Source organism: Eurosta solidaginis, chromosome 4, assembly GCF_040869045.1.
Source record: "Eurosta solidaginis isolate ZX-2024a chromosome 4, ASM4086904v1, whole genome shotgun sequence".
Taxonomy (NCBI): Eukaryota; Metazoa; Arthropoda; class Insecta; order Diptera; family Tephritidae; genus Eurosta; species Eurosta solidaginis.
In genome coordinates this window covers 40,750,845-40,767,263 of record NC_090322.1, presented here as the reverse complement: position 1 = coordinate 40,767,263, position 16,419 = coordinate 40,750,845, and the positions used below count along the sequence as shown (strand labels likewise).

Here is a 16,419-nt window from a genome sequence, read left to right as displayed (position 1 = left end):
GCATTGAAAATGTCGTTACAAATATTCACCAGCAAAAAAATAGGCGCCATATAAGTTGCTTTGTTTAAAATACATTTTTTCCTTTACTAAAGATTTTGTATGCAAATCGATTTTTAAATTGCATAATAAATGCTTCTAAATAACAGAAAAAAAAAATAAATAAAATGGCTTTAGCAAACCACCACTTACCATTTTTAATCACACAGTAAACTATAAAAAATACCAGTTGCAGCGCAGTATAAAATAGATAAAAATATTCAAGCAGCAGCTATAAAGAACTTTTTAAACATTTTGCACATAAATTTTTATAATTACAAAGTAAATATGTCAGTGCACTTGATTGTGCATTTAAATATATTTATAACACACTAACATAGCAACACTACTACTATGATACGAGCAGAGTGAATGTGTGACACACTAAAAGCAAAATATCCAAAGCAAAGTTACTCATACGCCATGGCGCATATCACCGTTTATAGAATGCAGGTTAAAGGTGCCAGCAAAGGCAAATGCAAGCCACAAAAGGTGACACAGTGTCGTGGTGCTGCGCTAATGTGCCAACATTTAACAGCCACCACGAAGTTAAAATATTTTTGAATGTTAATGAAAAAAAATAAAATCAAAATTGTAAAAATGAGACAAAAATAGACAAAGAATGGCGACTAATTTCAATCATTTATGCTGCAGCAATTTGACATGCCAACAAACACTTTATGCACATTTATATAATTTTATACTTATATATGTATATAGCAAAATAGTTTGCTGCCTTATATAGCACTTTGTCCAATAAAAAAAATTAAAACTAATTTCTGCACAACAAAGCTCAGACAATGCAAAAATGCGCGCGCGTTGCCTAATAGCCGGTGAGTTAAGCGCGACTAACGCTCGTTACAGCGTCTAATAATTTGTTGGATTTTTGCAGCAAAAGCATTAATGATTACATATACACATAAGTAAAGCTTTGTTGTGGAGCATATGAATGTATGTATGTATGTTTATATGTCTATTGAATTTGTTCCGCATTGTTTTGAGTCGAACGCAAGCGATCTCATATTTTATGTCAACGCTAATGTGCGAAAGTTAAAAAAGTATGAATATTGAGACATAGACATTTTTTAAATAGCTATCCAATTTATATGCCTATATGATGCAAAAAAATTAATGAAAATATATTACATATGTTCATATATTTCTATATTTTTGTTGCGGTTTTGGCGGTTTCAAATGTCTTAAGCCAAGTAAAATTGTGGTTTTAATTTTCCTACAGTTGCCGGTGCGAATGTTTTCAGAAATTTTGTAAGTTTATCTTATATACATACTTACATAAAGGGGTTATGAAAAAAGTTCGATTATGTTCCCTGAAAAAAATCGTGCGATATATCCATAAAGAGAGCGGTCTGCGATTGAACTCTTTTGAGCACAATGGGGTATAACTGATCCCCTATAGTCCCTTTTGGGTATATTTGGCATCAGGCAGTTTGAAATTTACGTAGCCAATTGCAAAAAAAAAAAACAATAAAAAGCAACGAAATGAATAAAATAAAATGATTAAGAACAAGTAAAGAAGGCTAAGTTCGGGTGTAACCGAACATTACATACTCAGCTGAGAGCTTTGGATACAAAATAAGGGAAAATCACCATGTAGGAAAATGAACCTAGGATAACCCTGGAATGTATTTGTATAACATGGGTAGCAAATGGAAGGTATTACGGAGTATTTTAAAAGGGAGAGTATAGGTGGACATTATTTCGGGATATCCGCATAAAGGTGGACAAGGGCTTGCTCTAGAATGCGTTTGTACGATATGGGTATCAAATGAAAGGTGTTAGTGAGTATCTTAAAAGGCACTCTGCCTTAGTTCTATAGGTGGACGCCTTTTCGTGATATCGGCATAAAGGTGGGGTGACTCTGGAATGTGTCTGTAGGATATGGCACTCAAATGAAAGGTGTTAATGAGTATTGTAAAAGAAAGTGGGTATTAGTTCTATAGGTTGACGCTTTTTTGAGATATCCCCCTAAAGGTGGACCAGGGGTGACTATATAATGTGTTTGTGCGATATGGGTATCAAATTAAAGGTATTAATGAGGGTTTTAAAAGGAAGTGGCCCTTAGTTGTATATGTGAAGGCGTTTTCGAGATATCGACCAAAATGTGGACCAGGGTGAACCAGAACATCATCTGTCGGGTACCGCTAATTTATTTATATATGTAAAACCACAAACAGTATTCCTACCAAGATTCCAAGGGCTTTTGATTTCGCCCTGCAGAAATTTTTCATTTTCTTCTACTTAATATGGTAGGTGTTACACCCATTTTACAAAGTTTTTTTCTAAAGTTATATTTTACGTCAATAAACCAATCCAATTACCATGTTTCATCCCTTTTTTCGTATTTGGTATAGAATTATGGCATTTTTTTAATTTTTCGTAATTTTCGATATCGAAGAAGTGGGCGTGGTCATATTCGGATTTTTTATACCAATAAAAAGTGAGTTCAGATAAGTACGTGAACTGAGTTTAGTAAAGATATATCGATTTTTGCTCAAGTTATCGTGTTAACGGCCGAGCGGAAGGACAGACGGTCGACTGTGTATAAAAACTGGGCGTGGTTTCAACCGATTTCGCCCTTTTTCACGGAGAACAGTTATCGTCTTAGAGTTTAAGCCCCTGCCAAATTTCACAAGGATTGGTTAATTTTTGTTCGACTTATGGCATTAAAAGTATCCTAGACAAATTAAATGAAAAAGGGTGGAGCCACGCCCATTTTGGAATTTCCTTTTTTTTTTGTATTTTGTTGCACCATATCATTACTGGAGTTGAATGTTGACATAACCTACTTATATACTGTAAAGATATAAAATTTTTTGTTAACATTTGACTTAAAAAAAAATTTTTTTTTTTAAAGTGGGCGTGTTCTTCATCCGATTTTGCTAATTTTTATTTATAGGAGTAACGTTCCTGCCAAATTTCATCATGATATCTTCAACGACTGCCAAATTACAGCTTTCAAAACTTTTAAATTACCTTCTTTTAAAAGTTGGCGGTGCCACGCCCATTGTCCAAAATTTTTCTAGTTTTCTATTCTGCGTCATAAGGTCAACCCACCTACCAAGTTTCATCGCTTTATCCGTCTTTGGTAATGAATTTTCGCACTTTTTCGGTTTTTGAATTCTCGATATCAAAAAAGTGGGAGTGGTTATAGTCCGATATCGTTCATTTTAAATAGCGATATGAGATGAGTGCCCAGGAACCTGTATACCAAATTTCATAAAGATACCTCAAAATTTACTCAAGTTATCGTATTGACGGACAGACGGACGGACGGACGGACATGGCTCAATCAAATTTTTTTTCGATACTGATGATTTTGATATATGGAAGTCTATATATATCTCGATTCCTTTACCTGTACAACCAACCGTTATCCAATCAAAGTTAATATACTCTGTGTGCAAAGCACGCTGAGTATAAAAATTCGGAGCTCCATACCAAACCTAAAATACTAGGTACATATGGTCCATTATCGTGTTCTGTTTTTAATTGGTTTTATTTAGCTTGACTTGACAGGTCGGCTGCACGGTCGTTGTGAACGAATTTTGTAATTAAAATTTAAGTAACTTCCCGATAAGCTACAAGCTTGAAACTTGAAATATAGTTCAGAACCCGATGACAATGCAATAATATGAAAAAAAAACTCCGATAGGTGGTGCATGGATCGAAATATTTCAAAACTTCGTATTTGTGGTCCGATTAGGCTCATATTTGTAACACATATTACACACATGAATAGAAATCGACATTAAAAAAAATCGCCGCAAGGTGGCGCAAAGATCGAGATATTAAAAAAATCGTATTTGTGGTTCGATTTGGCTCATAGTTGGAACACATATTACACACATGAATAGAAAACGGCCTGTGAAAAAATCGCCGCTAGGTGGAGCAAGGATCGAGATATTCAAAATTTTCGTATTTGTGGTCTGATTTGGTCCATATTTGGAACACATAATACATACATGTATAGAAAGCGACCTATGATGTCCGATTTGGCTCATATTTGGAACAAATATTACATACTGTGACGAATATAAGCAACGCTAAGGGATATTATCATCTCTAAGCCAATACTAAGTAGTGACTTGTATGCACATCAACAAGTCAATCATTATGTCTATGCATATGTCCATACAAGCAGCGAAGAGCACAAACACCTGCATATATCTGAGATACTCCCAAAAGTAGGCAATCATCTGTGGGAGTATCACTCATATATACACGCGCATATGAGAAGCTATAACGTGCATCTGTAGTTATGTTATAGCTGGTAAACAAGTAGCAAATTCTAGAAATAGAAAGGCTTAGAAATATGTCAACGAGGAAACCAAAAAGTGTGAAAGCAGCACCAGCTGAGGCACGACGATTCAGTTTGATTTAAGCACGTTATCTGTTGAGCAATAGATGTGTTATTGTGAAGTACTTTAATAAAGGATGCATTATTGAATAGTGGAGTTATTTATTCAACAGTTTAGTGATTCGAACGTTAGTAGAAGGTTGCAAATAAGCGGAATTGCACTGGATTCGTTACAATACAGTCCGGTAGAAGTGACATCAAAATATTTTGGAGTTGGAGGAGGGAAAAGCATACGTGGCGCAGAGTCGAGTAAAGTCTTTGCAAGGATTATGTATTGAGGACTTAGATTGTAACAAATTTTCAGGAAAGAGTCCTTGTAATGATGAGTCACTAAATGAACTAAATGAAGATTAAAATTTGAAAAAAAAAAATAATAAAAAAAAATTTTAAGTTAAACGGTTTTATTGAAAACAATATTTACATGAAGTAATAAAAATGCTAAAAGCTAGAAAATAATTAGGTAGGGCAAAGGTACTAGTCATCACACTCCTCATCAATCTAGGGTGTTCATCAGATAATTAAAAGCGTTGGACGCGTCAAATTTCTATTGATAGTCATAAGTAAGACAAACTGAAACTTAAACAGGTTATGCTGCGCCTCACATTTTTAGAAATTGCACGCGCTAAACGCTTTTATTTTCTAGCTTTTAGTATTTTTATTACTTCATGTAAGTAATGTTTTCAATAAAACCTTTTAACTTAAACATTTTTTTTTAAATTATTTTGTTATTATTCTACAACACCAGTACGAAAAAAAACTTAAGAATATTGTATTAAAATTTAAAAAATTACAAAATCCGTAAGAAATTCCGTTTTTGTTAATAAATGTCTGCGCCAAATCCTGAAAATTAGATGGCCGGAAAGAATCTCAAATGACGACTTATGGTCTAGAACAAATCAACCTAAGGCTGCCACAGAAATAACCAAGCGTAAGTGGTCGTGGATTGGTCACACTCTCAGAAGACATCCAGTAAATATAGCCAGACAAGCACTACGATGGAATCCACAAGGAAGCCGACAACTTGGTGCACCTGCGAAAACTTGGCGCAGAATACACGTGGAATAATATAACAAGAACTGCACCCAATAGGAGTTGAGGAAGATGATGATGATGATGAAGAAATTCCGTACGGGTAGAAAGAGGACTTGACCGACAGTACCCATGTGTGAACAAAATAGACTTGTGTGACTCTGTCTGTAGGGGCACGAAAAGAATATGTCCGACACTATCCGGATGGATTCAAAAGGGGCCTATAGGACACTTACCATAGGGGTACAAAGAGGAAGTGTCGAACAGTACAGAAAAGATCTGTTCCACAGTACCCGTGGGGGTAAAAAGAGGGCGTGTCGAACAGTACCCAAAAAGGTACAAAGAGGAAGTTTCGAACAGTACAGAAAAGATCTGTCCGACAGTACCCGTAGGTGTATAAAGAGGCTAGTCCGACACTACCCATTCAGGCATAAACAGTTACAATTGGTCTCTCCATAGGACATGCTCAATCAGAAGGGACCACTCCAACCCATATAAATAGATCAGAACTGGCTATGGTCGCATACTCCTTTGACACTCAACCCGAATTCATTCTAGACTAGTTGCACATTTTCCAGGGCTGTCATTACCATATCTAATAATTTCTGCCATATCTGTCACTCTGAACCATCAGAATATTGATCTTACACTGCTGGTGGTATGATCAACTCAATTGGTTTGCTTATTTTTTTCTGAGAGGAATCTATGTCTTACCAAGTGACTTCTTTTCCAACCACCTGGTCGCTGCAGATAACTCGAAAATAAACATAAATTCCACGATATATAAGGCGATCACCTTCCCGATTAGAAGTAACGTCGATTTGATTTTGATAGACTGCAAGCTGTCAAATCGATGTGCCCAGAATCGACGCAGCGTCTTTGAATCCAGGCTGTATCTTTTGAGATCTTTTGAGTCCCTGGAAAACCATCTTTAACAGCGTACTGGCTCATTAAATTCAAATGTGAAAGTTTACTTCGCTTCGCGGGAATTAGCTAGAGACCGACCATTTAGTAATCTGATCGAAAATTTATTCCAAGCATTTCTCAATTACTAGCAAGTGTGGACGTGTAATAAGTATCAGGCGATTAGTATAAGGTGTCAGATTATATGTAAGGAATTGAAAACCTCTTAAGGAGACAAGTTGGAATTGTCTTCAATTGATTTAAGCCGATTAATATGCACCTGGTAACTAGAATTCAAATTATTGAACAATATTGTGGCGCTTATTAGTAGTTATATACATCACTATGCTGCAAGTAAATAAATGCACAACAACAACAAAGTAAGTAACCACACATATGTATATGTAAACTAGTGATCGGCGCATCATAGCTCAATTGAGCCAGACTTGCTTCACACATGTTCTGACTCTCCATCGTCCAGTCGTTAGCGAGACAGCAATGAATAAACACTACGCACGGCTGTCGCACAAATGTTAAGAATCCCTGTGAGATATATTATGTTGGGGCAGTCATCGACTGATATTCATCGTGAACGGTTGTGTCTAAAGTGCGCTCAGTGAATTTTCTTGTACTCTCCTTTACACCTTCTTCGTTTATAGGTTAACTAAAAAACGTGCGAAAGAACTTCCTTCAATTAAGCAGGTGCAAGCAAGTGCATACAAATTAAAACTTTAAACTTTGAAAGCAATGTCCCAGCTGGGACCCCCTCTTGGGGATAACAGGTTCGCTCTGTTATCCTCAAGCCCCAAATCTAAGCGAAAAAAATACAAAACCCCCAACCTCTATGTCTAAATGACATTGATTCTTATCCACCCTTACAACCCAAGAAAAAACAACAAAACCCGAAGTATTTGGTGGTAAGTGCAGTGAATTCAGATAAGCCATTAAATAAATATTCATGCTTCGCCGTGCATAAAGCCCTAAAAGGCGTAAGTTCTGAAATCCTCAATATTTCTGAACTCAGAGATGGTAATCTTCTTTTATTTGTAAAAGACGAACAAATCGCCCAAAAGTTCTTAACAACAAAAAAGCTATTTGGAATTTGTGAAGTTAAGATCGAATTACATAATAACCTTAACAATTCAAAAGGCACAATTTTCGCCCCATGCCTTAACGAAGTACCAGACAATGAAATTGTTGATAATTTGAGAGAACAGGGTGTAGTGTCAATTTATAAATTTACTAAGAACGTCAATAACAAACAAGTTCCCAGTGGCGTAGTGCTACTCACTTTCGATATGTACCATTTACCTGAGAAGATTGAAGTCTCTTGGTATACTACCAAGGTAAGGCCATACTACGCAAATCCAATGAGATGCAAAAATTGCCAGCTTCTTGGTCACACAATCAAGCGATGCAAAAAAACTCCTACTTGCGATAATTGCGCACAATCCGACAGCATGTACCCGCTCTCAATGCGCCAACTGCTCTGGTGATCACCCAGCTTCTAGCAAATCATGCCCAAAATTTGTACAAATGAAACAAATAATAACCATAAAAACAGACAACAAATGCTCTGTGAGCGAAGCAGTCAGAATTCACAGGTCACAAATTCCCCCCACTTTCAATGTAGCTTCCACTACATTCGCTAATATAACAAAAAACAATTCAAGCAATACTCAAGAAAACAATAAAATTGATCAACATTCTCCCAACGAACAAACTATTCAAAAAAACAACAACGTTCAAAAAACAAATGACGACACAAAAGAAAATGAAACAAACAAAAAAAATAACACAACACCAAATGTAACAAGTACAGCAACAATGGCATCAGTCGATGACTCGGCAGCGCATGCAATGATTTCCTCCTTTCTCTCACACCTCACTACTCCCTCTCTTACCACCTCCCCAAACCCCTCCCTTCTCACTTCCATAAACCAATCCCTTATCCCTTCCCTATCCTTAGACTCTGACATGACAGAGCAAATATGATGAAAGTTCTCCAATGGAATATTAACGGACTAATAAATAACTACCCAGACTTAAATATTTTAATTAATGAAAATTTCCCTGAGATTATATCTCTGCAAGAAACGCATATTCCCTTTAATAAAACAGCATATGCCCCAAATAAATACCACAGTTACTTTCACAACAGCGCCCAAAACACTTCTTGTAAGCAAGGAGTGGCTGTATTCGTAAAGAAATCAATTAATCACAAACATATTCCAATAGTTTCCAATATCTCGTGCATAGCAGTCGAAGTAGACATTGGCTTCACCATAACTATAATAAACTGCTACATCCCACCCCACCAACCATTCATTACTAGCGATATTTCGCATATATTGCAAAGATTTTCCACCCAAGTGGTTCTAATGGGCGACTTTAACGCATGGAGTCCCCTGTGGGGCTCCCCTACCACAAATAAAAGAGGGGAACAAATTGAAGACCTAGTACTTTCAAATGACCTCATCGTTCTTAACGACGGTGCTCCAACCCATTTTTCTACCCATGGCACCTTTACTCATCCTGATGTTGTCCTAGCTTCTGCTTCAATAGCCGCCAAGTTTTCCTCCTGTACAATAGATGATCTTCACAATAGCGACCATTTCCCAATCATCACCACCCTCACACTCCCCAAACTATATCATATCAAACCCAGAGCTAAATTCTTAACGGAAAAGGCAGACTGGCCTACCTTTTCCTCCCTCGCCACTTCGCTGTCCAATAATAAACCTCCCCACCCGAATATAAATGCTGAAGCCTCAGCAATAAAGTCTATTATTCGCTCTGCAGCCCACTCATCAATACCCCAAACCAATACTCGTAAATTTTCAGCAAAATTGCCCTACTGGTCAAATCTTCTCACAATCCTTAGGAATAAAAAGAAGGCTTCATGGTCTAACTTCAAACATAACAGAAATGACTTTAATCCCATTGAATATAAAAAGGCCAACGCAACTTTCAGGAAAGAACTGAAGTCTGCCAAGAGACAGTCACTAGAGCTTATTACTTCTAACATAAATCCATCTTCTAACCCTATGAAGATTTGGTCAGATATAAAGACACTTACAGGATCAAACCAACGGACTTCTATTTCCCACATACATACTGAAGAAGGCCCTCTCTATTCCCCTCAAGACATATCCCAAAAGTTTGCTGATACTTGGTCTGCTTACTCCAATAACTCCAATTTCCATACAAGTTTCATCAATTCAAGGAACGCAATCATCACCGAAAAATATATAAACACGTCACCCACACCTTCAGCCTATCTAATTGAAGCTGACCTCACACTAAACGAACTAGACTTTACAATATCCACCTTGAAAGGAAAAACCCCCGGCGCGGATAGAATATCCTACCCTATCTTAAAAAATATTTCCATCACCTTAAAAACCAGACTCCTAAACCTATACAACAAAATCTTTAACACCGGAATATATCCCCAACAGTGGAAGGTGGCCACAATCATCGCCGTTCCCAAACCCACCTAACCCAATACCCACATTAGCAACTATCGACCCATATCTCTCCTGCCTTGTATGTCCAAAATACTAGAAAAGATGATTGCGGTCCGTCTTATGTGGTACGCCAAAACCAATAAACTTCTTTCGCCTCACCAATTTGGCTTTCAAAAAGGACTAGGAATTATGGATCCCCTTCTTTTTTTCGAACACTTCTCTTCAACTGCGATAGCAACACGCAACCATGTTTCTGTCTTAAGTCTAGACTTTGAAAAAGCATTTGATAGGATTGGGGTTCACATCGTACTTAGCGAACTAAAACGATGGAAAATTGGCACCAAAATGTTCAACATAGTAAAATCTTTTCTATGTAACCGAAAATTTACAGTCTGCGTAAATGGACACAACTCCCAAATAGTCAATTTACATAATGGGATTCCTCAAGGATCCCCGCTATCGGTGACCCTTTTTACTTTAGCCTTTACCAAAATCAGCGATATAATAAATTCTCATCCTCTTGTCCAACATTTTGTTTACGCTGACGATGTCCTTATATTTACAAAAATTAAAAATATGAACAAAGTCCAAAACCTTTTCCTGCAAATCCTGAACGAAATAAAAAAATGGTCTGAAATTTCTGGTGCCAATATTTCAACTAACAAATGCTCAACGTTCCACATCTGTAAAAAACATAAATGTTCATTTCCCACCCTTTCCTTTTCTAACATCCAAATCCCACATTCTAACACACTAAAAATACTTGGCTTAATTTTCGATAAAACGCTCACCTATAAAGAACACTGTAAATATGTAAAGTTAAGCTTAAGCAACAGATTGAATATAATTAAATTTTTATCTTCTAAGCATTGTCTATCTCATCCTAACACACTTTTAAATGTCGTAAAAGCATTATTATTGTCAAAAATCGATTACGGCCTAGCAATTTACGGTCACTGTGCGAAAAGCCACATACGGCTTCTAGAAGCACCTTACAACATGGCAGTTAAAAGGAGTCTTCGTGCCTTCCCCACATCTCCAACAAAGGCAATTTTATCGGAAGCGGGCATGCCAGAAATACCCAAGAGAGTTGCTCGTAGTACTATGATGCTCATACCAAAATTATTCTATTGTAAAAACGAGCTCTTACTCAAAGAAGTAATGTCTGCCCAGCAATGCACTTACAGCAAGCCATCCGCCATCATGCATTGTCTAAACATGGCTGTGAAATTACAAATTGCAGCAACGCCAGCTTTAGTTTCTTTTGTAGTTTATACATACCCATATACATATGTATGTGTATATGGGTATATATATCCCTATAAATATAAGCTTAACCAGTATCTTATACTATAAAAACTTAATATTTAGTAACCTGTTAACTTAAAAAGTTAGCCGAAGGCCCTGGCAGCCAGCGCTTTAGTTTGTAAGTGGAACAATTATTCATAATTGTTTTTCTTTTAAATAAATAAATAAATAAATAAATATTATGTTGGGGAAACGCAACTGTTAAGACGGCCTTTCCGTAATTAACTCATGGTCTAAGCATATTGAGGGTGGATTGTTACCTTTTTAGATTTGTTATAGATAACCAGTATGAGTTTTTTTAAATTAATATAACAAAATGTGTAGCAGTTTCATTCTGGCCTCATTTTTTTCTGAGCACGTTGAATTTCTGCTGTGCAAAAAATTACTATAGAATGTTTAAAGTTGCTTAGCAAAATAGTCAAAAAATTAAATAAAAAATAATATTTTTAAGTCAGCCACATTAACATTTTTTAAACATTTTGCACTTCTCGGGCTGCGGAGATATGAGTTTCGAAGATATGATGTTTTAAGCGAGTGATAGCCACTATTTTTGCGCTATTTGCGGTGTCCAGCCACTTAGTCAAGCCAAGTTTGATGTGCATTTACATGTAAAAATATCGGTCACGCTTCGACTAGAATTTGATGAATTAAGGGACTTGGGAAAATTTCAAACTATATCTGAATCAAAAATAAAATTTTCAAAAAGTGTTTTTAATATATGCACGTTGCCATTTTAGCTTTTATTTCCTGCTGGGATGCTCAGGCCCTCACTCTCCACCTCTTACATTTAAATTTTTGCCGACCACTGATGTAAACATCAAAGCAAGCAGCCACACATACATGCAAGCAGCGAAGCTAAGAGCGACGAGATTATTTCACACACGCAAACATTGTCAGCAGCTAAGAGCGAAGAAGAAAGAGAAACAATCATACATCATTTAGTGATCACCTAAAGCAGAAGTTATTGCTCACACATACTAAAGCATGTAACTATAACACAAATGTGAATACCAGATACATAAAGAAGAAATAAATAAATTGTTCGAGAAGGCTGTTCGCGAAAAGTCTAGACCTCTGTAGAAAAAAACGAACGAGGCAATTGTGAGCATAAAAGCAGCGCAATCTGAGGAATAATGATTTAGTTCGATCTAGCACGTTATAATTGAAATTCGCGATTAAATTAGTTATGAAGTACTACCAACAAAGTAGTGTTGTCAATAAAGAACATTTTCCTATACTGAATATTTGAGTTATTTATTCGATAGTTCAGAGATGCGACCTACAACAGAAGGTGCGAAATAATCAGGAATTCCTCAAACTCGTTGAAATATGATAATGTCGGCCTTACTAATGTAATAATAAGAGTAGTAACGTAGGGGTCGCTTCTTTATTTGGACCATCGCTTTACAAATGTCAGATGATTTCTATGTATTTGAATCAAGATAAAACTTGTTATCCTATATTCTGTCACACGACTGGAAGCAGCGTGATAAATGCTCTCACTATGCCATTAATTTCGGAAAATGTGGCTAGCTACACGCTCTCATAAACAGGATGGTACTGCAGAGAACGCATGGGATTGCTGACAGGATGTTTTAGTTGACCTTCAAAAAATTACAAAATTCTTCACGCGACGGTTTGCGAACTTGTTCTTTAGTTTATATGTGTTGTAATGAATTTTGGGAAATTTCCGATAGTTATACACTTTCTGCTAACGTTCGAATCGCTGAACTATCCAATAAATAACTCCAATATTCAGTATTGCAAAATGGTCTTTATTTAGACTACTTTGAGAGTAGTACTTCACAATTATACTTCACTAGTAGCGTGTTTAAATCAAACTGCGCTGCTTTTATACTCTCTGTTGCACGGTTCGCATATTTCTCCTATGGTCTAGACTTTTAACAAACATGGAATAATTCTATCGCATACTTGGTTATTTAGCTATATGCGTATGTATGTTGAGTAACAACTTCTGCTCTAAGCTGATGACTACATGTGTGCATGTGAGATATCTCTTCACTTCGAGCTGCTGGTGATATGTGTGGAATATTCTTCGTTGCCTTGGACATACGTGTGACTGCTTGCTTTAGTGTGTACATGTAAATAATTGCGGCTGCTTGCTGTTTTTGTTGTTGTGATTATTAACTAACAGCATAGTGATGCCAATATTCGTCCCAGTAGAAATTTCGCGGACAATTAATGCACCTCCTCTATTAAGGACTGTACTATTATCTAAGGCTTTGAAAACTCCTGAACATCACTTTTCCAAAAAATGTTTAGAGTTCTTGGCTAAAATTGTTTACCTAAACTTTGCGTTTGAACAAAGCCAAGTATCCTTCGATTGGGTAACTCTCTGTACAGTTTGGCGGATTTGCCTCCTGAAAAGCGCATATTTCTTCGCATAGCATTTTAGGAGCATTCTTTTTTTTTGTAAAAGCAAGAAAAAAGGGCAACAAAGAAAAAAGTATAAATCTTGGACTATCTTAGAAAAGCTGTATACCTTAGAATGAAGAAAGTTCATATTTTTAACAAAGAAGTTATCGAACTTCTGTGAATCCCTCCGCTACATAAGTTGCAAAAATACATCACCGAACCGCGTTACCTTTAAGGCTAAGCATGCAAGTTGTGTACCTATCTATAAATAATTATTTGTCTCATGTATATCAAATAACTGCACTTGTTGGCACTCAGACTTAAGTATATACAGACGTATGTTGTTGGTGTACATACATATATACAGTACTAAGTATACAGCGCCTACGTACTTATATTCATTCATATATTTTCTTTCACTTGTTCACATATAAACAAATAAATAAAGATATTATTTACCATTGACATCATTCACCATCAAAATTCACCTTCACACCTGCCCACTCTGCCACGCTCGCAGCCGGCACCCCAAGTCATTTAGTCAATAGTGTCGTATTTCGACCGCCAAAAGAAGTGTCAATAACCAAATATTTTTTTTTTGTTTTCTGTTTAGACTCAGTCTGGCTGATTTTCCTTTTTTATTAGTACATAATTTTTTACTAAGGAAAGCTTGCATATTTTCAGTGAAGTTTAATTTCTGGTTGAATTGCTATGAAGTAGAGCATACGATTTCTTCTCGAAATTCTAAATTGTGTTCTGCCAACGCAGCGATTAAATTAAACGTCGAAAAGCCAGCGAGCCTTACGAGCGTTTTGGGGCTCCAGCATCTGATGAGAAACAAATACTCGCGAGAACTTTTTTCTCGAACAAAATTTGAGAAACTGCAAGCTGTACTATCTAGAAAGAGTTTTGTTCTAAGATCATATTAGGTTAAACGGAGTCTTCTCTAAATAACTGAAGCTGTGCTCTTGATTATTCTTGTCTATTGTGATTTAATATCTGTTTTTTACATGTATATACATATGCACATAAACTTTATATAGACTGCTAAGTCCATAACCTTATATACACTTAAGAAATTATTGCGCAAATAATTAGTACTGCTACAGTATGCATTGTACTCACTTGCAATTAAAATGTATCTCTCCATTTTATGTTTAGACTATTCTCCACTTCTACGATTCAGCTATAGCTTATACACTATGACCAGTAGATTTGCGTGTCTCCGCTATTAATCACAAACCGTTTTGCAGTAGCGAGTTATTAAAGCACTGCAGCAAGTTATCAATAATTTCCGCTAAATGGGTCTCCTAAACACTATCTAAGTTTATTTTACCCTCAAATGGATATGTATATACATGTACAAAAAAAAAAAAACACGGCTAGTATTTTTTAAATTTAATTTCACTACAGCTTCTAATTTTGAAAAGCAAGAGTCTTCGAAGGCAATATCGGAAAGCTTGAGGCAGTGAAAAGCGCTCAGGTTCGTTTTAAATGCCACCTTCTGCAGCTTCTTAATTTTTACTATGCGCTGGTCGATATTTTATGACGACTCCGATCGGCAAATTAACTTTTTGGTTGAATTAATTTTTATAGCAGAAATATACACAGAAGGCTAGGGTTACACTTATAAGGGGCGAGTACGTTTAGAACTTTTGAAAAGTACTCACACACCGTCCAGTTCAACCTAACTAACCTCACCCTCTATACCATGTCACCCACCATGGCGCCCGAGCCAGATATGTAGCCTGTATTGGTTAGATCCCAATGGTATGACAAATTAATAGAAGTTCTCATAAAGTACTTCGAAAATTGGCGTCGACATCGCTAAGCATTGGCTTGATAAGGCCTTGAGGTTTTTTCTACAATAATGATAGGAACATCTGATGAGATTTGACTGAACTTCACATTTAAGTTATTGCAAGGCATTTGAAATTTTATTAGCAAAATTCTTAGTTTTGGCCAAGCCACCGCAGCGGTACGACCTCGTTTAAAAAAATGTTGTCCAACTTAACTTTAAACTCTGTTCAACTCTTGCCAGTAGCAGCCCATATAGAAGTGTATATATCGTTGAGTTTGTGTGTCTCCAAAACGATGGAGTTCTCAAAATTTATAAAATAGGCTCATGCACTTAGAGCTCTTGAACTTTAAATTGTGTTTGTCCGCGCTTAAACAGTTGAGTGTTCTCTTTAGAAAGCGATGAGTGCCGATACGAATATAGGGATCTGTTGAAAGTTTATAAACGTGATATCAGCAGGTCGAAGAGGACACCAAGAATGCTCCAGCAAAAAAGTGAGTCTGAGGAAAGTCCTATCTATGGGAAATACGCTCCACGGACTGATAAAAGAGGACGACGGAGAATGGTCATATAACAAGGAGGAGTTTGGTGAGGCAAAACCGAACGAGTAAATTTCACGGTTTAGACGATAACGTTTCAGTCAGCATAAGTGGACGTCTGTGAACAATCAGCTCTCTGATGGATCAGGAGCTTCGGGATGTGTGCATCTGGACTCGGGTTAACCACCATCGCGGAAAAAGAGATCTTGTACTATTTACGAGGAAGTATAAAGTCCCTAATTGAACTAAGTCTTAGCTTGGAGGAATGATTCTACAAGAAAAATTCAGCAAAAAATATCTAGTAATCACACTAGATGTTTATTAGTCGTAGAAACGCCACGGGGGAAGAGAGATTGAAGAAGGCCTCCGAAAGAAGATGCTAGGATGCACCTGGGGCCTATCGCCATACTTCAAATTCCGCCTTTTGACTTAATGGCCAAAAATAAAACGTACACAACTGCAGAAAGGCTTAGAGTTTCGGGGCAGCTTTCGTGAAAGCCTTATGGCCATAGCAATTAAGCGGCGTTTAATATCGGACAAACGGAATATATGGTCCCATGCCTGAACAGGAGACATCTTTGG

At 36.7% G+C, this 16,419-nt stretch overlaps 1 protein-coding gene across 5 annotated transcripts in view; it reads right to left on the bottom strand.

Annotated features, from left to right (window-relative positions):
- Positions 1-16,419, bottom strand: part of DAAM (disheveled-associated activator of morphogenesis-like protein) — a 267,323-nt gene that overhangs the window by 87,896 nt on the left and 163,008 nt on the right. The window contains exon 1 of one of the 5 annotated variants that reach the window (XM_067781302.1): positions 190-261. The exons of the other annotated variants lie outside the window; for them this stretch is intronic. Coding sequence (XP_067637403.1) covers positions 190-192 — 3 coding nt within the window. The 5' untranslated portion in view covers positions 193-261. Of the gene's footprint in view, positions 1-189; positions 262-16,419 lie in introns of those variants that run through there. 5 annotated transcript variants of the gene reach the window in all.